Source organism: Punctularia strigosozonata, assembly GCF_000264995.1.
Source record: "Punctularia strigosozonata HHB-11173 SS5 unplaced genomic scaffold PUNSTscaffold_7, whole genome shotgun sequence".
Lineage (NCBI taxonomy): Eukaryota > Fungi > Basidiomycota > Agaricomycetes > Corticiales > Punctulariaceae > Punctularia > Punctularia strigosozonata.
This window is the reverse complement of record NW_006767439.1, coordinates 1,495,945-1,520,190: the sequence shown is the minus strand read 5'-3', so window position 1 is coordinate 1,520,190 and position 24,246 is coordinate 1,495,945. Positions and strand designations below refer to the sequence as shown.

The 24,246-nt window shown below is 56.5% G+C and overlaps 4 protein-coding genes across 4 annotated transcripts; 1 reads left to right on the top strand and 3 right to left on the bottom strand.

Moving 5' to 3' along the window:
• Positions 1-35: 35 nt before the first annotated feature.
• On the bottom strand, positions 36-5,845 carry PUNSTDRAFT_134998 (uncharacterized protein; the record flags this gene model as incomplete). Its single annotated transcript, XM_007384511.1, has 11 exons — positions 36-2,657; positions 2,707-4,286; positions 4,337-4,492; positions 4,547-4,742; positions 4,797-4,847; positions 4,905-5,103; positions 5,152-5,170; positions 5,225-5,326; positions 5,379-5,509; positions 5,564-5,687; positions 5,743-5,845. The coding sequence occupies 11 exons, from the start codon at positions 5,843-5,845 to the stop codon at positions 36-38; spliced, it is 5,283 nt and encodes a 1,760-aa protein (XP_007384573.1).
• Positions 5,846-8,117: 2,272 nt separating this feature from the next.
• On the bottom strand, positions 8,118-12,605 carry PUNSTDRAFT_69044 (uncharacterized protein; the record flags this gene model as incomplete). Its single annotated transcript, XM_007384510.1, has 6 exons — positions 8,118-8,438; positions 8,514-9,845; positions 10,170-10,589; positions 10,651-12,218; positions 12,273-12,428; positions 12,485-12,605. The coding sequence occupies 6 exons, from the start codon at positions 12,603-12,605 to the stop codon at positions 8,118-8,120; spliced, it is 3,918 nt and encodes a 1,305-aa protein (XP_007384572.1).
• A 2,103-nt stretch (positions 12,606-14,708) lies between these two features.
• Positions 14,709-18,479, top strand: PUNSTDRAFT_120878 (sec24-like protein; the record flags this gene model as incomplete). Its single annotated transcript, XM_007384509.1, has 15 exons — positions 14,709-15,002; positions 15,054-15,203; positions 15,268-15,534; positions 15,606-16,081; positions 16,156-16,253; positions 16,311-16,416; positions 16,472-16,739; positions 16,805-16,954; positions 17,008-17,301; positions 17,355-17,473; positions 17,525-17,597; positions 17,653-17,871; positions 17,931-18,034; positions 18,092-18,370; positions 18,426-18,479. The coding sequence occupies exons 1-15, from the start codon at positions 14,936-14,938 to the stop codon at positions 18,477-18,479; spliced, it is 2,724 nt and encodes a 907-aa protein (XP_007384571.1). The 5' UTR covers positions 14,709-14,935.
• Positions 18,480-18,739: 260 nt separating this feature from the next.
• PUNSTDRAFT_134995 (uncharacterized protein) lies at positions 18,740-24,246 on the bottom strand (the record flags this gene model as incomplete). Its single annotated transcript, XM_007384508.1, has 6 exons — positions 18,740-19,405; positions 19,458-19,600; positions 19,653-23,153; positions 23,219-23,386; positions 23,485-23,770; positions 23,839-24,246. The coding sequence occupies 6 exons, from the start codon at positions 24,244-24,246 to the stop codon at positions 18,740-18,742; spliced, it is 5,172 nt and encodes a 1,723-aa protein (XP_007384570.1).

Sequence of the window (24,246 nt, the reverse complement as noted above, 5' to 3'; positions counted from 1 at the left end):
AGGGAAGTGCTACAACGTCGCTACGTCACGATATACTACTGGGAGTCTACTGGAGGCGTATAACATTCGTGCCAGCGGGGTCCATGAGCGCCATCGGACAGGTCGAAGGTGGTCATGTTCTCAGCTGGAAGGAGAAGTCTCCGGGGGTGTACTATGATCCGTTCGCGGTGCTGGTGAGGAATCCACATCAGGCGTTTGCCACCCTGTCCGACAACCCAGCCATCTTCTGTGAGCCTCAAAGATGCATCGAGCTCGAGCTGCGAAAGCCGATCGGCGTCTGGAATGAGGAGTTCGACGTCGCGTAATGCGTGTTCTGCGATCTCGGAGATGGCGAGGGCTCTTGACGAGGATGATGGTGCCCCGTGCAGATCCGCCGCTTTGCTTGTAGCGACCTCTGGTGCAATGCCTGCTGCGGGAGGCGCAGTAAGATCAGATTCATTGCCTTGTATGTGCACGGAGTGTGCTGAAGATAGGCCAACGGACGGAGCCACGGACGTTGCATGTAACGATAGGCGATGAGGCTTGACGTCCCATACTCGTAGAATGTGGTCCCCAGAACCACAGACAATCCGTTTGCCGTCAGGCGAGAAACACACGGACGTGACCGGTCTTGGATGTGAGTACGGCTTGCCAACCGCTTGACCCGTCCGCGAGTCCCACATCCGAAGCGTGCAATCAGATGAACCTGAAGCGATGATCATCCCATCGGGCGAGAAAGCAATGGAGTGGATAGGTTGATCGTGCCCTTCAATGGGATCACCGATGATTTGGTGCGTCTTTGCGTCCCACAGCAAGATCTTAGAGTCCTTTGACCCCGAGACGAAGCGCACCCCGTCTGGAGAGAACGCCAGAGCCGTGACGGACGCCTCATGACCCCACAACTGCAACCCTACGGGGTCGCCGTTGGTCGCATTCCACATCCTAACCTTTTTGTCGTCGGAGCCGGATATGAGACGCATTCCGTCTGGAGAGATTGCAACGCAGGTAACGGCCGCATCGTGACCCTTCAAGGGCCTACCAACGACTTCTCCTGATTCCACGTCCCAAATTCGTAACGTAGTGTCCCTTGAAGCTGAAAATATGCGTTTTCCGTCTGACGAAAAAATTGCAGACGTGATGGAGTCGGTGTGCCCTATCTCTGGATCGATGCGATCGCGTGGGGAGATCCATTCCTTGATGGCAGATGATTGGCCTCGTTGCCTCGGACGTGGCCGGGAACGTCGAGGGGCAAGAGAAGGGGGAAGACGTTTCAGCGCGATCCCAGTCGCAGCATCCAGAACTCGCATTGTCCCATCGAAATACCCTGCGACTACTTGCCTTCCGTCCCTGGAATAAGCGACAGATGTGACGCTGTCACTATGAGCATGAAATGGTTCAGCAAAAGCCTGTCCGCTTCTCGCATCCCACAATCGCACTCTACCATCCAAGGATCCTGAGACTATGCGTGTCCCGTCAGGAGAAATGGATATCGAGGAGGTGACGTGGGTGTCTAAGCTTCCAGACGGTGCTCGACGAACGGCCTCGGCATCCCACAGTCGCACAGTCCGGTCGTGAGAGGCAGACGCAATGCGGTTGCCATCGGGGGAGAATACGAGGGCAGTGATCCAATCACCGTGCCCATAAAGTGGAGCACCGATGGCCGTTCTGGACGCCAAATCCCATAATTGAATCATTCCATCTAAGCATCCAGTGACGAGATACGCTCCGTCGGGAGAGAATGCAATGGTGCTAAGCAGTCTCATGACGCCATGTTTGAGAGGTCTACCATGAGGTCGCCCTGTCTCTGCGTCCCACAGCTGAACCATCCCATTGAAAAATCCTGTGGCGATCTGCGTTTCGTCCGGCGAGAAGGTAATGCACCTGAATCTACCCACCACGACTTGATGAGGGTCATCGATCAATTCGCTGAGATCCCCCTGAAACGCTTGCTCGACGGTACATCCTGTGTCAGGGATCCACAGCAGCTTGAGCGCATTCCAAGTTTCCAGGACGACCCGTTTACCGGAAGGACTGACGGCGACGGCTGGCCTACGTTGGAGATCCTCTATCAAAGGATTTCCAACAGGTCCGGCCGCGAGGTTCCACAAGCTAATTTTGCCAGGGAGGCCGGGAGAGTACCAGAAGACGTGCGTGCCATCCGGACAGATAGTCGGGGTGCCGCGGGACCACCTCCATGGTTTAATAAACTCCTGACCATTTGCGGGATCCCATATTCGCAGCGTCCGATCCTCCGACCCTGATACAACGAATCTTCCATCGGGTGAGAAGGCGAGAGACGTGACCTCCTTCGTGTGGCCCGTGAATGGTTTTCCAATGGCCTCACCGGTATCCGCATCCCATAGACGTATAGTGGTGTCGACAGATCCGGATACAAGGTGCTTGCCGTCCTTCGTAAAAGCAATAGATGTGACGCCCTTCAAGTGTCCTTTTAAGATCGATTGCACCGCCAACCAGTCTCGGTCCCGTCCCCGCGATATGCGAAATGTTCTCCGGAAGAGCTGCTGGTAGAGAGAAGCAAGGACAGAGCTTGTCGGCGAGAACGGAAGCGCGGATATGTAGATATGGGGCGCTGAATTCGATATTGCATGGGCGAAACAACGTGTGAAGCATTGCAGGTCCTCGATCAACCGGCCGCGATCGTTTTCCACACGCCATTCCTGGAAAGTGACCTCAGTTGGTGGCGTAGTAGAATGAACGTATACTCACAGTTGGGAGAATGCAGAACAAGGTCGAAAGCGCCGGCACCGCAAGCGAAATAGAACCGAGAACGCTCAATGCCTCCAGCCAAAAAAGAGCCTTCTCCCGCAGAAATCGATCGATCAATACCATCAGCGAGGGCGACAACACCGCGTTGCGAAGATGAGCAGCCCAGTGACGAGATGAATATATCATCGCTGGCGAAATCCCTCTCTGTATCCTTTCAGCCATGTCCGGATAGTCCGTATTGAGAAGGTAGGACGTATCGAGCTTGCACATATTGAACGAAAGGGAGTTGTTCATAGTGCGCATGGATGAGTGCGCGATGACGGCATTGGAGGAGGTGAGGTCGACATGATAATTCCCGCTCCGTTGCGGATCGAGTAGGAATTCTCGAAAGGAGCTGTGAAGGGGACGGATAAGTGAGTCTATCTGCGTTACTCCGTAGAGCAACGACCCCATGCTGCCGAGGATCATAGGCGCCCAACCTGGGTCCTCGTCGTCCCCGCGTAGTTCGTCAAACGCAGACAGTGAAAGTGGCTCACGAAAGGCAAGTAGGCGTCCCAAAATACGGGAAAACCGACGCGAAGCGGTCATGCCTTGCTTCAACGGGAACAAACGGCTCAAGACCGCACCATAAAGCGAATCGAGATGCTGATATTGCGGCGAGTTGTCATGCGTTTGGGAAGTAGAGGAAACGATAGCGTTCAACCGGTCATACCAGTCGTATTCCTTTGATTCGTCCTCGCCTTGGATAAACCTACAGGACGTGGACGCCCACAGAAAAGATCCATCCGACTGTTCGACAAGGACCTTCACCATTCGCGGTCGATCCCATCGGCTGTCCCGTCGTAACGCTGGCCGTGATCGTTCGATGTTGGACAGTTGATGGTCGACAAAGCGAGCAAGGTCTTCACCGACTACGGCCCCGTCCTGCGAGGAGATGTCCATGTGTTGGACGGTGGAGGCATTGGTGAGCGCCTCGCAGATGTCGGGCTCTGGTCTCGAGGTGATGAGGAAGCGGAAGTTCTCCGGAAGTTCATCAAGACGAGCCAGAAATTCCAATAACTCTCCCCGTTCCCCTTCGCTCCCGCATTCATCGAGTGCGTCGATGACGACTAGAATAGGCCCAGAAGCGCTGTCCCCCAGTTGGGCAGCAGGTTGGAGAAGGAAGGACTTGAACTGTCGCTCAAGCGAGTCTGTTGTGCGTAGACTGCGGCTGTCCTTGACCACCTCCTGAAGAGCGTCCTTCCACTTGGGATACATATCGGCTATGTTACGTGCAATGGTGGGGAAGAGTTTGTCGATACTTCGTCTCCTATCAGAGCTGCTGAAGCCGTAGAAACATCCAAGGCGTCCCGGAGGCATCTCGTCGAAGAGCATGGCGATGGAGTGGGCAACCGCGGATTTGCCGGCTCCAGCGATACCCGACAACCACAGGACGCGCTTAGAATCCGGTACGCGATACGATATCGCCCATTCGCAGATCTGCTGTATGATGATCGTTCGCGTTCCCATAAGACACGCCTTTCCTGAATCGTATGTCGCTCCGTCGCCATACAACATTTCGTGCAGAATGAAGTTAGATTCTGTGATTGTCATGAGCAAGAATTGGATAAAGCCGTGCAGGACCACGAACCAATGATTGACATCTTCTGAAAGACATTGCTTGTGACGATGTTCGTGTCGACGATGGTCTGATTCTGAAATGCATCGACCAGCTTCTGGAACGATTGATTGTAGGCGTCGACCTTCTCCTTGGTATCCTTCGGTATGTTCTCAAACAGTCGAGAAGCTGTACGTCGTATTAACGAATGCCCACTTGATAAAAGTGGAAGTGAACACGCACTAAAGCCCCTGGTTCTCGCATAATTCTCAATAAAGAAACCACATTCAATGATCTGAGAAGCTATAGCTTTGGCGATATTGCACCGAGCCTCAGTTTCGACAAGAGGGCCAGAGGTTTGCATCAGCCCCAGAGCATTATTCATGTTGTTAACGAGGCCTCGAACACCATCGTCTAGCTTCTTTTGGGCTATCATGGCCTGCCATGGATATGACATCACGGCACCATCCGATATGTATGGATCGATGCGTACCTTCGGGATAGTGTTGAAAATGGTCATGGCCATGCTTGCGTAAGGATGGATCTGAGGTAGGTGACGAGTCAGGCGACGCATTGAGTAAAGGACGATCACAGAACTCACAGACGCAACGGCGTCAGATATCTGGACAAAAACCTGCAGCTTGTCGAGTAGGGGGGTCCACACGTCCACGTCATCGTCTACGGTCCCTGCGATGTTTGCTATGAGCGGCACCTTGGACGCCAGGTCGATGGCCGCCGGAGATGGGGCGCGCATTGCGTCCACCAGTTGTGTCGCTAGTTCGGCAGCTTGGGTGGCCTTCCTGTGTATCGTGAAAGTGGGAAAAGAAAACAGGAACAGCGAGACATACCCGTTCTGCTTGAATAGGCCTAGATTGAAGTATGAGAGGTACGTCTAAACAAGGAATACAACTGCGCACATACCTTCTGAGGTGACAACGACGTCTGCATCGGCATACGAAAACGTTATGGAGCCTGTCTTCTGATCCGAATTCTTTGCGTAGACAAGGGTTTCACTGATCGGAGCTTTCATAGGATATTTAAGAAACAATGTCTAGCATCGGGAGATGACACTCACTGTCTTGAGCAAAGCTCGATAGTTGGACCGTTGTTTGTCCAATAAGTTCATCGGGACGTTTGTAGAATGGTCCCAGTCTCCAGCGACATCTCCAGAGCTGGATGAACAGCGGCGTCGTTCCGGGTCCAGGTCTGTGTACACGTGTTCGATTTCAGTGGCACACCCAAAATAGTTATTTTACGTACAACGTGAACGGGCCGCTCCATCGCAGACTCTTGCTCTTCGAGATGGGCTGTGTATCCAACGCTTCGCCGCCGGCTTGCAGTCTCAGGAAGTATCGATGAGACGAGGGGGCCGTACAGCGAAGGTCTGAGCGTGACAATCAATGGCAAGACCACGGACAGAGAAGTGGCCGAGCTCATACCAGTGACCTGAATCCGTCGCAGCGCTGGTCGAGCAACGACACCGTCTTGGTCGTCCGAACCATATGGAGTGCTCTCTAGAAGCGTTCGGTCGTCTTCCGACATCGTGAAGGGGATTGAGCCGACTGGCAGGGTTGACGGGCGGATGAGCGGAGCATCGCGGTATATCACCGCAAACCCAGCTCCTTGTTAGCCTCAAGGATCGTTCTCCACGACGGGATCCACGCTGTCGGTACCCTGGACACCAATGTGCCTGCATGAAACGCAGTGCCGTGTCGATTTGCTTCCGAGACAAAGACGCGCTTTGTCCACAGATTTGGCGTCCATATGGACCAACAACGGTGGCGCACCGGCAAATCGCCGCGGCGGTCGCCCGCGTCTTGTGCTGTTCTCAGCCCAAGAAAGCAGGCGCTCCGGATAATGGGAATTCGATCTAGTTACAAGGAAAGGTCAAGGAAGCCGCCGCCAGTTGTTTACCAAGAGCATCCATGTTTCCCAAAGGTGAAGACTTGAGAAGTGCCAGGGTTTTCTTACGTAGGTTCGGACCCAAAGTGGTGTCCGGTTGACGTTATGTAACACCGGTTGAGTTGGAGAAGCAACGCGTGTGTTCCAAATTCCAATGCTGGCCGAAGGCCAAGGCAACGGGCCTTGTTCCGGAAAAGGTGGTGTCAGGCGCCAGGGAATGGACGAGCACTTTCTTTCACCGAAAAGAGCGAGTATCCTCGAGATGACGAATATCGGTAGCTTCCGTGATGGTTGCGATTCATGTGTGTTTTCATTGACGACGCAGATACGGGGAGCCTGCGATCGGTGAGAGCCAGAAGGAAGCGAGCTGAAAATCGCAGGGTCCGGTGAAAGCGGAGCTTGAACCGAATGTTTTCTCCCCCACAGTCTGTAGCCTTTCAACACGTCCGCTCTTGCTCACACCACTTTACGCGCATGCTTGATCCTAGACAGCATTACCGATATTGCTGCAACGCCAATGATAATCGCAGACGATAGCTGGAATTGCGCGCGGTGCTCATTTTCCGACAAAGCAGACCATGCGCAGTGCAGATCATCGTTCACTGGTACGTCTCTTCATGTAACTGACCTTATGGCCATCAATAACCCGACATACATATAGATGTATGGTCGTCATTCCTGTCCTAATCAAGCCGACGTGCATGGAAAAGAGTGCGAAAGTGTGTCGGGATTTACGTTGCGTCGCGCTCGAGCAAGGTTCGTCTATTTGGGACCTTGATCTGTGAATCGGCCGCCGATAGTTTTGTATGGTGATAGCAGTAACTCCTTCCCAAGTTCGTGAATCTCATGGAACGCGCCCAGCGCCTTGCCTCCTCAGTTCGAGTGCGCCATCTCGCTCATAACCGCCCTGTACCCCTTCGTCCACTCCTATACCAGAAAACAAGCCAATCCTGGTGGTTAATACGGAGGTCGAGGGACCTGCGCGGCATTTGAGGCGCTGCGCGTAAGGTCGGATCGAGGTCGAAGGATATGCTATGATCACGAAAGTGAAGGTGCTTCTTGGCTACATTTCCGACTATCCCATCGTCGCTGGCTAATGCGTGCTTCAACAGTCTCGCTGTCGTATTTCCGCAACTTCGAACTTCGAACAAACTGCTCAGACTCGACCTACGTACAAGGAATGCACAAAGGAATGGCTTCGTGAGCTGCGCCGTCCTTCACCGTTGTTCTCTCGCTTACAACGGGTTTCATGGGTCTTTGTCGCGAGCAGCGTAGTGAAGAAGACTAGTATTGTGCTGCCAGTGTACCACTCCCAGCTGCTGATCCAGAACTTAAGGACCCCGGCGAGGGGTAAGGAAATATGTGCTGAACGTGAGCAATCAGGCCTTGAGTGGGTAATCGTGGTTATCGGTTCGGACGAGCCGACGTTTGGGCTCGTGGCGTTCTTAGGCCCTCCCATGACGGCAGTGTCAATGTGCGAGGTGAAGGCGAAAAAGAGAAACTCAAAATCGAGGAGATGACCTTCGTTTCGCATCGGATGAGCGATGAACGGTGTGCTGACCGACGTGCAGGATTCTAAACTGTGGCGACGCGATGAGGTTTCGAAAGTCCGAAGAGTTTCCCAGTCGACACATGACGCGCCCGTGAGACCACCTGCAGACAATTTGGTCGCTATCGAAAACGTCGGCGCTGACGTTCTTCTCTCCTAGCCCACGCAGGCAACCGGCTCGATGTTGATGTATGTATTTGACGGTTACGGTAGCGTGTATTGTGCATAACAAAATAATAAAGTATATCCATCGTGACCTGCTCATGGAATGTCCAAGCGCGAATGTAAAGTAGGACTGGGGTCTTCTTCATACGAAATGCCGAGAAAAGAAAGAAAGAAAATTGAAGTCAGGGGGGGGGGGCGCTACATGTGCCAGATAGACGGCGTATAGCATTCATGCCAGCGAGTTCCATGAGCGCAATCAGACAAGTTGAGTGTAGTCATGTTCTCGACGGGGATGAGCAGTCTTCGGGGATGCACTATGACTCGGGATCGATGCGCGTCGGGAATCCACAACAGCCGATTGTCGCCTGGTCCTACCACCCAGCCATCTTCGGTCAGCTTCAGAGATGCCTCGAGCTCGCACTGCGAGAGCTGGGCAACGTCGGGGACGAGTAGGTGGACGTCGCGCAAAGCATGTTCCGCTTTTTCGGACATAGCGAGGAAGTTCGGCGATGAAGGTACCTTGCGTAGATCCGTCAGCGTGATTGCAGCCATCTCTTGTGCGTTGCTGTTGGGAGACACAGCCGGATCGGATACCAAGGCTTCTGAAGGATGATGCCCCGTCGTGGCATCCCAAACCCGCAGTAGATTGTCCCTCGAACCAGAGACGACCCGCTTCCCGTCAGGAGAGAAATGCACTGAGGTGACGGGGCTAGGATGTGGAAATGGGCTGCCCATGACCTGACCAGTTCGGGCGTCCCACATCCGGACCGTTCGATCAGACGACCCTGAAGCTATCATGGTCCCATCCGGAGAGAACGCAACGGAGTTGACGGAGTCCCGGTGGCCGTATAATGGGGCGCCGATGATCTGCAAGGTCGAAGCGTCGCACAGCAGAATCCTCGATTCCTCGGACCCCGTGACAAAGCGCGTCCCGTCGGGAGAAAAGGCAATAGAAGTGACCGGGGCGTCGTGGCCATAGGGCTTTGATCCGATAGGGGCGCCAGTCTCCGCGTCCCACATCCTCACCTTCTTGTCTTTGGAGCCCGATATAAGGCGGTTGCCTTCCGGAGAGACGGCCAAGCAAGTGACGGCTGCAGCGTGACCTCTCAGAGGCAAACCAATAACTTCCCCCGACTCTACGTCCCAGATCCGTATCGTCTTGTCCTTCGAGCCGGAGAATACACGTTGTCCATCAAGGGAGAACGCGACAGATGTGATGCTATTTGTGTGTCCTATGGACGGGTTGATGCGATCGCGCACGGCGATCCACTCAAGAATGGCGGCCTGTCGCCCTCCCTGACTGGGTGAAGAGCACGCGGACACGGAAGGAAGTTGTTTAACCAAGGTCCCGTTTTCGACGTTCAGAATACGCATGGTGCCGTCTATAAGTCCCGAGACTACTCGCTTCCCGTCTCGAGAAAAAGCAACAGAAGTCACATCGTCACCGAAGCCTTGAAATGGTTCCATGGCGGCCTCTCCGTTCTTCGCATTCCATAAGCACACCACACCAGCCTTCGAGCCAGAGGCAATGCGATTTCCGTCGGGAGAGAAAGCGACCGAGGTGACATGGGTGCTGTCGCCTTCGCCCTCCCTACTAACCAACGCCTGCGCGACCTCGGCATCCCATAGTCGCACAGTCTTGTCGCTCGAGGCCGACGCAAAGCGTTTTCCGTCAGGAGAGAACGTTATGGCAGCAATTCGGCCACTATGTCCTTGAAACGGGTCACCAAGAGCATTCTGTGTGATAACATCCCACATCTGCAGCGTCCCCATATCGGACCCGGTAACGAGACGTCCTCCGTCAGGAGAATATGCAACGGACGTAATGGGCTGCCTGATGCTACCTTTCAAAGGTTCACCCAACGGCCGCTTGGTGTTTGCGTCCCACAGCTGCACCATTCCGTTCTGAAAGCCAGTGGCTACAGACTTACGGTCCGGCGAGAAGGCCACGCAATCGAATATGCCCTTTTGTACCGGATACGAATCTTTGAACACCTCGTTCAGGGTGCTAAACGCGGTTTCGGCGCGATTGCCTACTCCCGAGACCAGACGAGAACTTTGATAATCCGGAGCATCAGGGAGCACGGACGGTTCGACGGGGTGTCCCGCCTTTATGGGATATAGACGCGTCGTGCCATGTGGCCGGCTGGAGTACGAAACCATGCGCGTGTTATCGGTAAAGAAATCTGGGGAGCCGCTAGTCCTGTCCTTGTTGGGATTCCACATGCGCATTGATCGATCATTGGAGACCGACAGCACCCATTCGCCGTCGGATGAAAAGGTGGCGAATAAGACGGGTTTCGAATGGCCCGTGAACGGATCTCCGATAGGCTGAGCCGTGTTCGCGTCCCACAGGCGAACAGTAGTGTCGATGGATCCCGAGACGAGATACTTCCCGTCACTTGAAAAGGCAATAGAAGTGACGCCCTCTGAATGTCCCCTCATTATTGCTTGCGCCGCAGGCCATTCTTTGTCTCTGCCTCGCAATACGCTCAGAGTTTTGGAGAAGAGCGATCTGTAGTGTTTGGAAAGAGCAGAATTGGTCGGTGAAAACGGAAGAGCGGAAATGTATATGTGGGGAGCTGAAATTGATATGGGATAAGCGAATGAACGAGCAAATCGTTGGAGGTCCTCGATTAACTGCCCACGGTGATTGTTCGCGCACCACGTCTGTGTGGTGCCATAAGTAAGCGTGGCAATGGGCGTAATATGCACTCACATGTGGAAGCACGCAGAGCAATGTCGATAATGCGGGTGCAGCCAGAGGGACAGAGCCAAGAAGGCTCAGTGATTCAAGCCAGAAAAGGGCCTTCTCCACCACAAAGCGATCGACCAGTATCAACAACGACGGGGACAGCACCGCATCGGAGAGATGCGAAGCCCAGTGACGTGACGAATATATCAATGCCGGGGACATGCCATTCCGTATCCTTTCCGCCAGATCATGGTGATCCTTGTTGGGAAGATAGGATGTGTTGAGCTTGCACATGTTGAATGAAAGAGCATTCGTCAGAGTACGCATGGATGAGTGAGCAATGAGGGCACTGGAGGAGTCAAGATCCACATGGTAGCATCCGCTTCGCTGCGGATCAATGAGGTACTCTCGGAAGGAACTGTGGAGGGGCCGGACACATACGTCTCTTCGAGTAACGCCGTACAACAGCGATCCCATGTTGCCGAGGATCGTTGAGGCCCACCCTGGACTCTCCCCATCCCCGTGCAATTCCTCGAACCCAGAAAGAGGCAGTGGTTCTCGAAAGGCGAGAAGCCGGCCCAAGATGCATGTAAACCGATGAGAAGCGGTCTTGCCTTCCTTCAAGGGAAATAGACGCCTTAGGATGGCATCGTAGAGCGAATCAAGGTGCTGGTAGCGCGGCGCATCGCTGCCTCGACAGGAGTCGAGGGAAACAACGGCTTCAAACCGGTCGCACCAATCGTAATCCTTCGATTCGCCTACGCCATGAATGAACCTGCATGACGTGGATGCCCACAAGAAGGATTCGTCCGCGTATCGAACAAGCTCCTCCACCATCCGTGATCGATCCCATCGGACGTCATTTCGTAGTGCCGCCCGAGATCGCTCGAGTTTCGAGAGCTGATGATCGACAAATCGAGTGAGATCCGCACGGACAACATCTCCATCCTGCGAGGACATGTCTTTGTGCTGAATGCTGGAGACTCCGCTGAGAGCCTCACAAATGTCAGGCTCGGGCCTGGAGGTGATCAAGAAACGAAAGTTGGCAGGGAGTTCTCCCAGACGAGCCAGGAACTTGAGCAGCTCCGACCGTGCGGCCTCGCTGGGGCTCTCGTCGAGAGCGTCAATCACGACTAAAATCGGACCAAGAACCCTCTCCTTGACCATATCCGCTGTTTCGAGGAGGAAGTGTTTGAACTGACGCTCGAGCGAGTCCGTGGTGCGCAGGCTGCGGTTCCCTTTGACTACCTCTTGAAGAGCCTTCTTCCACTCAGGCTCCATATCTGCCAGGTTACGCGAGATGGTGGGGAAGAGTGCCTCTATGCTTCGTCTGCGATCTGAGGTGCTAAATCCGTAGAAACATCCCAGGCGCGTGGGATCCATGCCATCAAAGATCATAGCGATTGAGTGGGCGACCGCTGACTTCCCGGCGCCAGCTACTCCTGACAACCAGAACGTCCGAGTGGTGTCCGGGTCGTGATACGACATCGCCCATTCGCATATCTCCTGTATGAGGGTCCCGCGCGTACCCTCGAGGCACGCTTTTTCGGGCTCATATTCCGCTCCGTATCCGTATAGCATCTCGTCTAAAGCCAACTCCGATTCTGCATGCTTCTCATCAGCGAAATGCCTCTTGAACGCGCGGAAGAGGTACGAACCAAGGCTGCTGAGGCTCTGTAGAACTTTACTCGCGACGACGTTTGTCTCAACAATGGTATGGCCCTTGAATTTATCAATGAGTGCCTTTAGAGATTTGCCGTACTCGTCGATAGTTTCCTTGGTATTCTTCGGTAGATTTTCGAAGAGTCGAGGCGCTGGATATTCAGTCAGCGCCGATCCCGTGGGTCTCGTTGTGGGAGCGAGCACATACCAAAATTCGCAGCCCGCGCGTAGTTCTGGATGAAGAGACCGCAGTCGATGATTTTCGAGGCTATGGATTTCGCAATGCCGCGCCTGTTTTCGCATTCGAAAAGATCGCCAGCACTCTGCATCAACTTCAAGGCATCGTTCATAGCGTCGACAAGGCTGCGAACGCTGTCATCCAGTTTCTTTTGAGCTATCAGGGCCTGCCATGAAAATCAGGTGGATAGGTCCGGTGCGTGTGAAGGAGACATACCTTCGGTATAGCGTTGAACACCATCAAGGCCATACTCGCGTACGGATGGACCTGAAGTCGGTGTCAGAAACTGTATAGGACAGAGCTTGAGCGCAATACTTACGGACGCGACGGCAGTTGATATCTTGACAAAGAGCTCTAATTTATCGAGCAAGGGACTCCATACGTCTACTGCATCACCCAGAGTTCCCGCTACGTCTTCCATGTCTTGCATGCCGGAAGCTGCATTGAGGGCCGTGGAATGGGGAGAGCGCATTGTGTTCACCAGTTGAGTCGCATCTTCAGCCGCTCTTGTCACCTTCCTGTGCGATGGTATGGGCGCAAGAAGAAAGGACGATAACCATGAAGCATACCCATTCTCACTGAACAAACCTAGTACAAATCGTGAGCAAAACACCTAGACTCAGGATGCAGGTGGTCACTCACTAGTTGGAGTAGCATCAGCATCTGCATCGACATAGGAAAATGCGATCGATCCCGTCTTTTGGTTCAAAGCCTTCGCAGAGACGAGGGATTCGCTAACGGGGGCTTCGGGGAAAACGTGAGCAACGCCTTCGAGTAACACGAAGTGACGCTCACTTTCTTGCGCACAGTTCAGCAACCGAACCACGATGTGTCCAACGCATTCGTCGGGAACATCGCGAAAAGGCCCGAGTCTCCAGCGACGTCTCCATAGCTGGACAGAGAGCGACGTCGTCCCGACGACAGGCCTGCGTACACATGTTCAATCCCAATGGCCCGTTCTGGAACGCGCCTGATACGTACACCGTAAATTGGTCACTCCACTGTAAGCTCTTTCCTCTCAACACGGATGTAACCAGCGATTCACCGCCTGCTTGCAGTCTCAGAAAATACTGATGAGAAGAGGGAACAGTACAGCGAAGGTCTGACGATATCAATCAATGACAGCGCCACACATGGAGAACAAGGATGATATCATACCAGTGACGCGAATTTGTTGCGGCGCTCGAGCGCCGACACCGTCCTGGTCGTCCGAGTCGTAAGGGATGTTCTCTATGAATGTTCGATCGTTTTCTGACATTGCAAAGGTGAGACCGCTGGCTGGCGGGGTTGATGGGTGGAAGGGCGGAGAATCGCTGTATATCACCACAAACTCAGATCCTTGTCATCCTGCTGGATGGTTCTCCGGGACGGGACCCATACTGTCGGTAGGTTGGAAATCAGCGTGCCTTCATGCCTGTCGGTTTGCTTCCGAGACAAAGGCGCGCTTTGTCCACAAGCGTGGCGTCCATACGGACCAACAACGGTGGCGCTCCCGGTTGCCGCGGCGGTCGCACGAGTCCTTGTGCCGTTTTCAGCCCACAAAGCCGGGGCTGCGAAGAATGGAAGTTGAAGTCGGTTGTAAGGAGGTGTTGAGGAAGCCGATGGCAGTCGTTGCTCGGGCATCCATGAGAGGCTCCAAGGGTGAAATCGCAGTGGCATACCCGATGATTCCTTACGTCTTCTCCGGGTGCGAAGACCGACGCTCTTTGCTCGACCGAGAAGGCCACCAGGAGCAGCTGCATTCATTCAGCTCCTGATCCCAGCTAATCTCAGAGCAAACACCGTGCTCTTGAAAACGTGGTGTTCAAGCCGGACAAGATGATACGACAGCTTTCTTGGACGGATCCTAAGAGCCGAATGATATGAAAATCGTTCGCACGCTTCTTGGGTGTTGTCCCGACTTTGACCTGCCCAGGATGCAAGGTTAGAAAGCAAGGTCCTCCCCAGGATGCCAATCGAGTCGTAAATGCCCGCTTGATGTAGGCGGTCGCACGTCACGGCGGCCACTGGCGGGCAGCATACTTGAGGGGACTTTGGCAGGGACATATTACTCAATGTCGGTGTTCGTCAATAGCCTGGAGGTTCGATGTAATTGGTAGTATCAGATCGTCATGGGCAAAGAGAGGGAGATCATGGCGCTCGAACGGAAAGCGCGGCGTTCACACCGAACGCACTCTCCCTTCGCCATCTACTCCGGCTTGCTCTAGAATCTACTCTCGTGATTAGCACCGTAGACGACCCCAGCACAAGACCGGTGGACATATCAGACAAAAGTTTGATGCTACAGTGAACTGCGGCCACGCGTGCTCTAGAGTCTACAGGTACTTCCTCGTCCCCGGGTCGTCCTCATATCGGAGCGTGAACGACGTTCCATTCACGCCGATTACCCTACGAGAATAATACACCCGGATATCTGCGCCAATGTATGCGCACGGTGCTCGTTTTCCGATCAAGCAGCCCCCGCACAGCGCTGGACAATCGCTGACCGGTACGCCCTCGCACAATCCCGGTCTTGTGAACGAAGCTCATGCGCATACAGGGCTACGCACAGCGATTGACCCTGCCCACGTTCCTTCACCGGTAGAGGTGATTGAAGCCGACAGAGCGGACGCGGAAGGCAAGGTGTACGAGACCTTACCGGGAACGTACGTGCCACTTTCGACGACAGACTACGTTGCGCTTGACCAAGGTACGTCCATCGCAATTCTGCCTCAGCGACTCCTTCGCTGATCTCCCGCTATCTGGAACTGCAGGCAATTCATCCCCCAAGTTCATACGCGTATCAACATGGAATGTACCCAGCACCTCCCGCCTCCAGTCCGACTGCGCAATCCCGCTCGTGAGCGCCGTACAACCGCTCGTCGATCAGGATCCTGGAGAAGAGCCAGTTCCGGTCGTTCAGACTGGCGATGAAGGGCCGGCGCGATGCGGAAGATGCAGGGCGTATGTGAACGCGTGGTGCAAGTTTGTGTCTGGCGGGTCGAAATGGAAATGTAATCTGTGTGGCCACGAAACGGAGGGTGCGTCATCCATGCGGACTTTGCGACCAACTACCTCCGCCCGGATCACTGACTACCGCGCACGTCTACAGTCTCTCCATCGTACTTCTGTAACCTCGACCACAACCTCCTCCGCCTCGACCACCTCCAACGTCCAGAGCTCAATAAGGGCACCGTCGACTTCGATGTTACATCGTCTCAGGCTTACTGGGCAACGGACCCCCCTCGGAAGATTAACCCAGGTTACTTCTCCGTGGACGCGCCTGCCGAAGACCTCGATCTTGTCGTCGGGCCTTCCGGAGGCAAAACGAGCGCAGCTCGGGAACCCAAGCCAATGCGGTTCATGTTCTTGCTCGACGCGTCTGTCGCGAGCGTGAAAAGCGGGTTCTTGTCGGCGGGTTGCGAGATGATCAAGGAAATGCTCTATGGCGCCCCCGCGCAAGCTCCCGAGCAGGCCGACGGGGCACCATCAGTCGACGCCAAGAAAGACGCCGAACCGTGCTTTCCTAGTCGCGCGGAGATAGCGATCCTCACGTTTGACTCGGCGCTGCACTTCTACAACCTATCAGTGCGTGCTTCAAGTCTACATGCTCATCGATCATCATGGTAGGATTGTCATCGCTGACGATCTGTTCTCAGTAGTCGACTTTGGACCAAGCAAGCATGCTCGTTGTCCCGGACATTGAAGAGGTATTCGTCCCATTGCGAGACGGGCTGTTCGTCGACCCTCATGAGTCAAGGTGAAGAGGATCTTGCTCGAGTGCCGTTACTTCCTTCTGACCCTGCGGCGACCTTAGGACGGCGATCGAAAGCCTGTTGACAGCGATACCCGCGCGGTTCGCAGACTTCCCTTCAAGCGATTCCGCCCTTGGCGCCGCACTGCGAGCAAGCCAAGCATCCCTCGTGCGCAGCCTGCCTCCCTCGATCACGTGTATCGTACTTATCACGAAGATTACAGGCTGGACGCGGTGGCCATGTTGTGATCTTCCAAGCTACTTTGCCCACCGTTGGCCCAGGCACGCCTCGCCCCTCGCCCTCCTCGTCCTCCGCGATCCCGGTGCGAACTACAGCCATCGAATCCGAGCTGTACGACACGGACAAGGAGAAGACGCTGTTCACCCCTAGGGACCCGTTTTGGGGCGCCGTCGGCGAGGAGTGTGCGGAGGAAGGCATCGGGGTGAGCGCGTTCTTGGGTATGAGCGAGTATGGCGACGTCGCATCGATAGGTCAGTTCTCTTGTCACTTGATTCGGTATGACCGACGCGGCGTCTAACAACGGGTATGTAAACAGGTGCGGTCTCCTCTCTGTCGGGTGGCGAGCTCTTCTTCCACCCGCGATTCGATCCCATTCGGGATGGTCCTGCCATGAAATCACAGCTCCGTCGTCTGCTCACCCGGACGATCGGGTACAACTGCATGTTCCGTGCAAGATGCTCAACGGGTCCGTCGCATTTCGAACCTTCTGATACTCCCTGTCCGACTGTGGATCTACAGGGCTCAGCGTGTCCGGATATTTGGGGAACTTCGACCGCGCATCTGAAACCGATATCGCATTTGGCACCATAGACGCCGACAAGTCATTCTGCATCACTTTCGAGCATTCATCGTCACGAGTCAAGCTAGACCCTCGGGAACACGCATACTTGCAGTGCGCGCTCCTGTACACGACCGTTCAGGGGGAGAGGAGAGTACGGACCATTAATGTAGCGCTGCAGGTCGCCGACCTCGCGGGCACGGTGTTCAGATACGCCGACATGGAAACGGTGGTGTGCTATCTGGCGAAGGATTGTGAGTGTTGGGTCGACTGTCGGGTTTGCGAATGCATACTGACGCTCGTTCAGGCATATCGCAGATGACGTCGACCCGAATGTCCATCATCCGGGATGACCTCACCGAACGGTGTGCAACGTTGCTCCTTGGGTACCGGAGGAACTGCGCTGCGTCCACTGCCCCAACCCAGGTACGATCGCGCCTTCACATAGTCCGCTTCCCGCTGACCAGCTTCCTCCAGCTGATCCTTCCGGAGGCATTCAAGTCGCTTCCCGCTTATGCCCTCGGCATCATCAAGAGCAAACCTCTCAAAGGTGAGAGCTACCGGGTGGCGTCCGCGTAGCTGACTGCTTATGATATCTGTATCAGGCCGGAACGTATCTTCCGACGTCCGTAATTACCATGCGCACAAGATCAAAGGCATGAGCGTCCGTACCACCATGCAGCATCTATACCCTCGGATGCTCGCTTTACACGACTTGGACGACACTATCGCTTTACCGGACTCAGATAACGGTCGGATTGCCTTCCCGTCGCTGATGCGTGCGACATACATGCACATGGAAGCCAGCGGCATTTATCTCATTGGTGCGTCAGTTTTCTATGCTAAAGTGAGCTGGGAGCCGTGACAGGTGGTTGATCTATAGACAACGAGGAGATCACGATGATATGGATCGGAGGTAGTGCATCCCCCCAGCTACTCAACGACTTGTTCGGGACGTCCGAGTTGTATGCCCTTGACCCACATATGGTGTGTGCATCGTCCTTGATTACTTCCCCCGTAAGCTAGGCTCACACCGTTTTTTAGACGAGCCTTCCTGAGCTACCAACTCGAATATCTATGCAAGTACGCAACATCCTTGCAGAGTGGAGAATGCGGCGTGGCGGTCGAGAACCGAAGTTCTTCCTTGCCCGTCAAAATATCGATGGCACCGAAGTGGAATTCAGTGACATGTTAGTTGAGGACCAGAACAACGCAGCGATGTCATACATAGATTGTCAGTTCAGTCTCTCCTTCCGGCAGTCCCTGACGTCTCATATATGTTGCTCAGATCTTCGAGTCGTACACAAGCAAATAAATATCGGGGTAAGAGCATATTCGCATGAAGATCGATGGTCTATTCTCATCCATGAACCTCCAGCTAACCGGCGGCTCATGGCCGGGACAGACGAACATGCGAGGCACACCATGGTGACACTCGCGTTGATAATATATGATGTAGACGGGAACTGCTTCATTGTGATTTGGTATAGGTGTACGGTACTTGATACTTTCCCCAAAACATTCACGACACGGAGATGAACCGACAACGTACATAGAACGAAGGAAGAACACAAGAAACGAGAAAGAGAAAATTGCACATGTGGGATGATTATAAAAGAGAGTGTAGGTGTGCACTAGATGAGGAGCAAAAAGTAGAACGTAATAACAGCAAAGTTGGTCAGGGCTTGAAGATCACCGCTCGTTCCCAACGGGAACAGGTACCGTCTTCGTGGATCGTTTCGAACCAAAGCGTGAGAAGAGGCTCCTGCCGTCTGTGCTGCCCGCGCGCGAGCGCCCTGACCGCATTGACCATCCTGACGGGGATTTGGGACGAGCCGCTTCGGCTACGCCAGGGTCCAATCGATCGTTCTGGTGGTTGTGATGATGGTGATGGTGGTGGATGACGCCGGAGCGTCCGACCGTATGCCGCCCATCGCAGCATGCTCGGACATTTTCCAGCCCCTCGAAGCCGCCATCGGAACGGGAGTCGTCGTTGAGTTCGAAGTCGAGATCGTCATCGTCGTCGCCCCCTGGTACGTGCTCGAATGATTTTCCAGGGCTGTATGGGCTCTCATGTTCCGTCCAGCGCAGATACTCCGCAGCGGGCGTGCCCGACCTCTTTCCGACAGAACCGCGATGGAATGATAGCTGAGATTGACTGCGGCGTCCGCGGGGCGTCGTGTTCCAAGACCCTGTGGTGCGGCCCGTGCGTTGACTCTCGGGACTGCCAACAAGATTTCCGTTGAGCCCATGCTCGACAGACAACGGACTGTGAGGGACAGGGGGCACGTTGTTTTGCCCTTGGCCAGGAGACGCTACCATGGAGGTCGCAGGTCGCGTGAGCAGATATTTCAAGGCCTGACGATTCGTATAAGCAAGCCGCATGATGGTTACGCGACGAAGGACGTACGTTATACCAGATATCGTGCCTCTCCTTGGTAGGAGCCGTGATTTTCATCTCGCGTTGAGGTGTAGACACCACGACACTATATTGATAAAGACCGGGCGGCATGGGGTTAGGATCGAGAACGGATCTCACACCCTCGATGTACGCTGTAACGAAAATCAGCATCGCCGGGCTATCGCGAGGTGGACATGTACGTACCGCTCTTCGCAGTGGATTCTGAGACGCCCGCAGAACCGGGATCCGCGGAACCCCAATATAACGTCCTCGTGTATGGGTGTACCCAGAAGAAGCGCCTGTGTCTGTTCTCGCCGTACCCTTTGCCGATGGTGCGTCGAGTGTACTTGTACAGGAACTCGCCGATCATAGTCTGCGTGATGGCGTGGATAACGGCCGGATCGGTTGAACCGACGGCACCCGACATGTTTCCGGATTTGCTAGGCGTACCCGGGGTAGGCGGTAGGCCGTGCATTCTGTGGTCTGACGATATCGAAGAACGCGGCGAGGCGTAGTCGGTACCCAATGAGGTGGTGGACATCTCGCGCCTGCCAAACGCGGTAAGCATGGAGGGCCCCGCGTTGGCGTAATGCGCGTGCGAGGCGGCGTTGGCAGCGGAGCGGAAGCTGCTGGTAGAAGGCGGTTGGCGAATCTGCGAAGGGGGTAGGCTTGAGCCCGGTGACCGAAGCGAGTAGCCTCGTCCGGGAACACCGAGACTGGGCGTCGTTGCACGCTTGATGAGCTCCGGAGGAGGTGGGGACAAAGGTCTGGGTGGCGGAGCCTCGTTCGACGACGTACTCGACGCGAGTATTCTCCGTTCCGGGATGAAGGACGGTGGGGGCATGCTGGTCGGCGGAGGCGGCGCCCTTGGCGGAGGCGGCAGGACCATCATGGGTGGGCGGGACTTGTCTATTAGAGGTGTGCCCGAGCTCGTGCGGGAACGAGCAACGCCGTTGGCGTCAACGTCAAGGATGGAGGAAATAGTGGAGTCAATCGACTGACGCCTCTCGGAACGTTCCGAGACACTAGTACGCGACCGGTGAAGGAAGGTGCCGGCAGCAGCTGCCACGGGCGCACTCGCCTCGCGCGTGTGCGGACCGCCAACGATTGCGGGGATCGGCGTGACCATGCTGGACGGCGGGGCAGACGACGGTGGGGGCGGGGAGATGAACTGGAATTGCTGGCTGGTCGAACCGATCCTGTGGAACCCTGGGCTTGATGGGACAGGTACAGCAGCAGGAGCGGGCGGTACCCATTCGTCGGTCTGGATGCACATTTCCTTGACCTCGGGCTTGGGCGCAGGGACGAGGACCTTGACCTCCACAGGTACCTCGACGGGAACCTCAACCGGCACCTCTTTGATGATGACCTTCGGCTCCTCCTCTACCTGTGCGGACACACCCTTGCTCTCGTACGAACTTGCGACCGAAGGTGCCCTACTCGTCTTTCGCGGTGCCCTGAACTGGAACGAGCTCGGAGGCGCGCTTGGGCCGGCGCTGGCGGGGCCACGCTCCGAGTCCCTGCCTTGCCTCGTCGAAAGCGGCAGGCTGGAGCGCGATGCACCGTGCGCCGATGGGGGACCCCGGAACGAGTAACGTTCTTCGTCGTCCGAATAGTCGTTGTCGGTGACGGTCATGATACTCTGGAAGTCGTCCGCGCCGGATTCGCTTTGAGTGGCGGAGGTGAGAAGCACGCTCTGCCGCGCGTCCGTCCATACCTCCTGCTCGTTCTCTGTCTCTGTCTCCGGCTCGGTGTCAGACAGTGGCCCTGTCTCGGTCGCAGTGCCATCGTCACCGTATTCGGATTCAGCGGTTGCTTGCTCCACGATGCGCTGGCTCTGAGGGCGAGTGATGGTAGTATCGCCGCTCCGGTCGAAGAGTGCAAGCTTGGGCAGGTCGGCGCGGGTGATGGTCGTTCGACGCGAACGCTCGTACTCGTCCGTTTCAGCCTGCTCGTCCTTTGCGGCGATGGGCGTTTGAGTTTCCGCGTTCGCCAAGTTCTTGAACGCGCCAGGCACTACGGGCGTTTGCGTTTCGCTGTCGACCGTGGCTACACTTGGCACGCTCAGCAGTACGGATGGAGGGGCAGGGGCAGGCTGATCGTGTTGGATGCCCATTTCGCCCTTGGCGACCGCGGGCGGCACCTCTGTTTGGCTTGACGACTCGCGGCTCACCACAGTTGGCACCAGCACCGGGGCGGGCACCGGTTCCGGATCAACCTGCACGCCAAACTCGGCCCTTTCCACTACCGGCACCACCGGTGCCTCCACCTTCTCCTCTGCCACAGGCGCGGGAACTTGTTGCTTGTCGAGAACGACCGTATCCTCCTCTGGCGCCTCCGTCTGCGCGCCGAAGTCGACGTACTCCTTCTCCGGTTTCGGATCCTCCTCGAGCGACGCCATGCCAATACCGAGCTCCATCGCAAGCGCCTCCGGTGCGCCTACCAAGCTCGGCGGGCGCGCCTCTTGGAACGCTGCGCCGCCGCGCCTGCGACCGACGGTGCCTCCACCGCGGCCGCGCACGGACGATGTGAGGGTCTGTTGTCGGAGTGGCGACGGATTCTGCGGGAGCGACGAGGCCGAGGCCGAGCGGCGGAGCACATTCGCGAACGCGGGATCCATGCCGTCCACGCTCGTCCGGTTGTCGCGCTTGCTCAGGGGCGAGTCCTCCACGCCGCCGAACGCTTCTTCATCCTCGTCTTCCATGTCGGCGAACTCGCGCGGTAGGGCGGGCACGGGGGGGACAGGCGAGCCGTCGAGCACGTCGTCCTCCGCCCACTCGCTGCCGGGCGAGCTCTGCGCCGCAAGCCCAAGGCGCTGCTGCAGCGTCAAGATACCTCTGCCGCGTCCGCGTCCCCTGACGGTGACCCCGCGTCCACGTCCCCGTCCGCGCGCGGCCTTGAACGGCGTCGACTTTCTTTCTCCTAGACCGCCCTCCGTCGCCTCCTCCTCTTCCCACTCGGCGTCGCCCGGCACGACGACGATCCCATCTTCCTTGCCCGCCTCCTTCATCTTCCGCGTCATCTCGATCCGCGCCTCCTTCTCCCTCCTCAAGCTGCCCTTCAACGCGCCGATCTGTCGCTGCGCGTGCGCGAGGCGCTGCCGCGCCGCCTCGAGCTCGTTCGCCGGGTGATTCGGCGCCAAGAACCGGCGCTTCGACGGGCTCTCGTCTTCCTCCTCCTCGTCCTCGTCGCCCGGACCCAAGAACTCGCCGAATTCGCCAAAGACGGCGGAGGCGTCCGCGCCGCCGCGCCGGCGGTTGGTCGACATCCCGCCTCCCACGGCGCCGGAAGCGAACACGTCGTCGGCGGGGGTGGCAGGCACGTCCGCGGGGGTGCGCGCGTCCGGGGTGAGCGGGGATCCGAAGCGGCCGCCGGGGAGGAGACGGCGCGCCTGGCGCGCGAGCTCGCCCTGGAGCTCGTCGACCTTCATCTGCATCTCCTGCTTGTCGCGCATGAGCCCCGCGGCGTGCTTCCGGGCCTGGGCAACGTCCGTCTCGTGCTTCGCCTTGAGCTCGTCGTACGCGGCCTGGAGACGCTCGCTCTCGTTTTTGTGCCCGTCGCTGACCTGGAGCACCTTCTCGTGCTGCTTCGTGAGCCGCTTGTGATCCGACTCCAGCTTGAGGAGCGATGCCTGGCTTGTCGAATGTGCGTTGCGGAGCTCCTGAAGCGCGACCTCGAGGTTCCAGTTCTCCTCCTTGTACTTGTCTGCGATGATAGAGCATGACTTGAGTTTCTAGACAGATCAGCAAAAGGGGGGAGAAGGAGCGCACCGGCAGACGCTTCGACGCTTCGTAAAGCCTTGCGGAGTGCCTCAGCGGCGCGTTCGAGGTCATCCTTCTCCTCCTTCATGTCTTGGATCGCCTTATCGCGCTCGCCGAGGAGCGACTGCAGCCGGCGAACCTCTGTCAGTAAGCCCGAGCCGATCTCGAACGCAAATTCTGTCAGATCACCAGCCAGGCATCAGCGCTCGTCCACTCACGCACGTCAGAAGAGGAAAAGGGAGGTCGAAGGGAGGGCAAGGCAGAAGGTGACGCACCGACATCGTTCTGGCGATGCGCCGCGTTCTTCGCGCGCCGGTTCTGGCTCGCGGCGCTCGCCGTCTTGGCGCCCACGCCCGAGGCGGGCTCCTCGCGCGAGAGGTCGCCGAGTGCAGACAGGTCCGCCGAGCCACGGGATAGGTCGGCGAGCGTGAAGACAGAGTCGCGCGTCGACGACGAGGGCAGGCCGGACCCGGGCGGTGCGTCGGACGAGATGGAGCTCGCGAGTTGGGCGAGGTGCGCGAGCTGGTCTTGCGTGCTCTGAGTGGAGACTCCGTTCGTGGGCTGGAAGGGTCGAACGATGCGCATCAGCGGGGTGTCCATATGCGCCGCGCACGAAGCGCTCGACTTACCGGTGAATGGTGCTGCAAACCGGTCGCGGCGAGTTCCTCGCTCAACTGCGCGTTCTCCCGGTCCCACTGCTCGACCGTGGCGCGGAGCTCCCGCCAGCGCTCGCGCGCCTCGCTGTCCATCTCCCCTCCTCCTCCCTCCTTCTTCGCCTTCGCCTTGCCGTTCCGACTGCTACCCAATCGCGCGGGGGTGTCGTCCTCGCTCGAGCTCGCGCCCAAATCCCGGCCGCCGTTGGAGGAGGAGTCGACGAGCTCGCGCAGTTCCGATACGCGCGCTTCGAGCTCCATCTGCTGCTCGAGCACGCGTTGCCCGAGCGTGCCTGCATAGTGCAGCTGCTTTTCCTTCGCTTCGAGCAGCGCGGCCAGCTGCGCGCGCAGCGGTTGGTCATCGGATGGGGGTGAGTGGGGCAT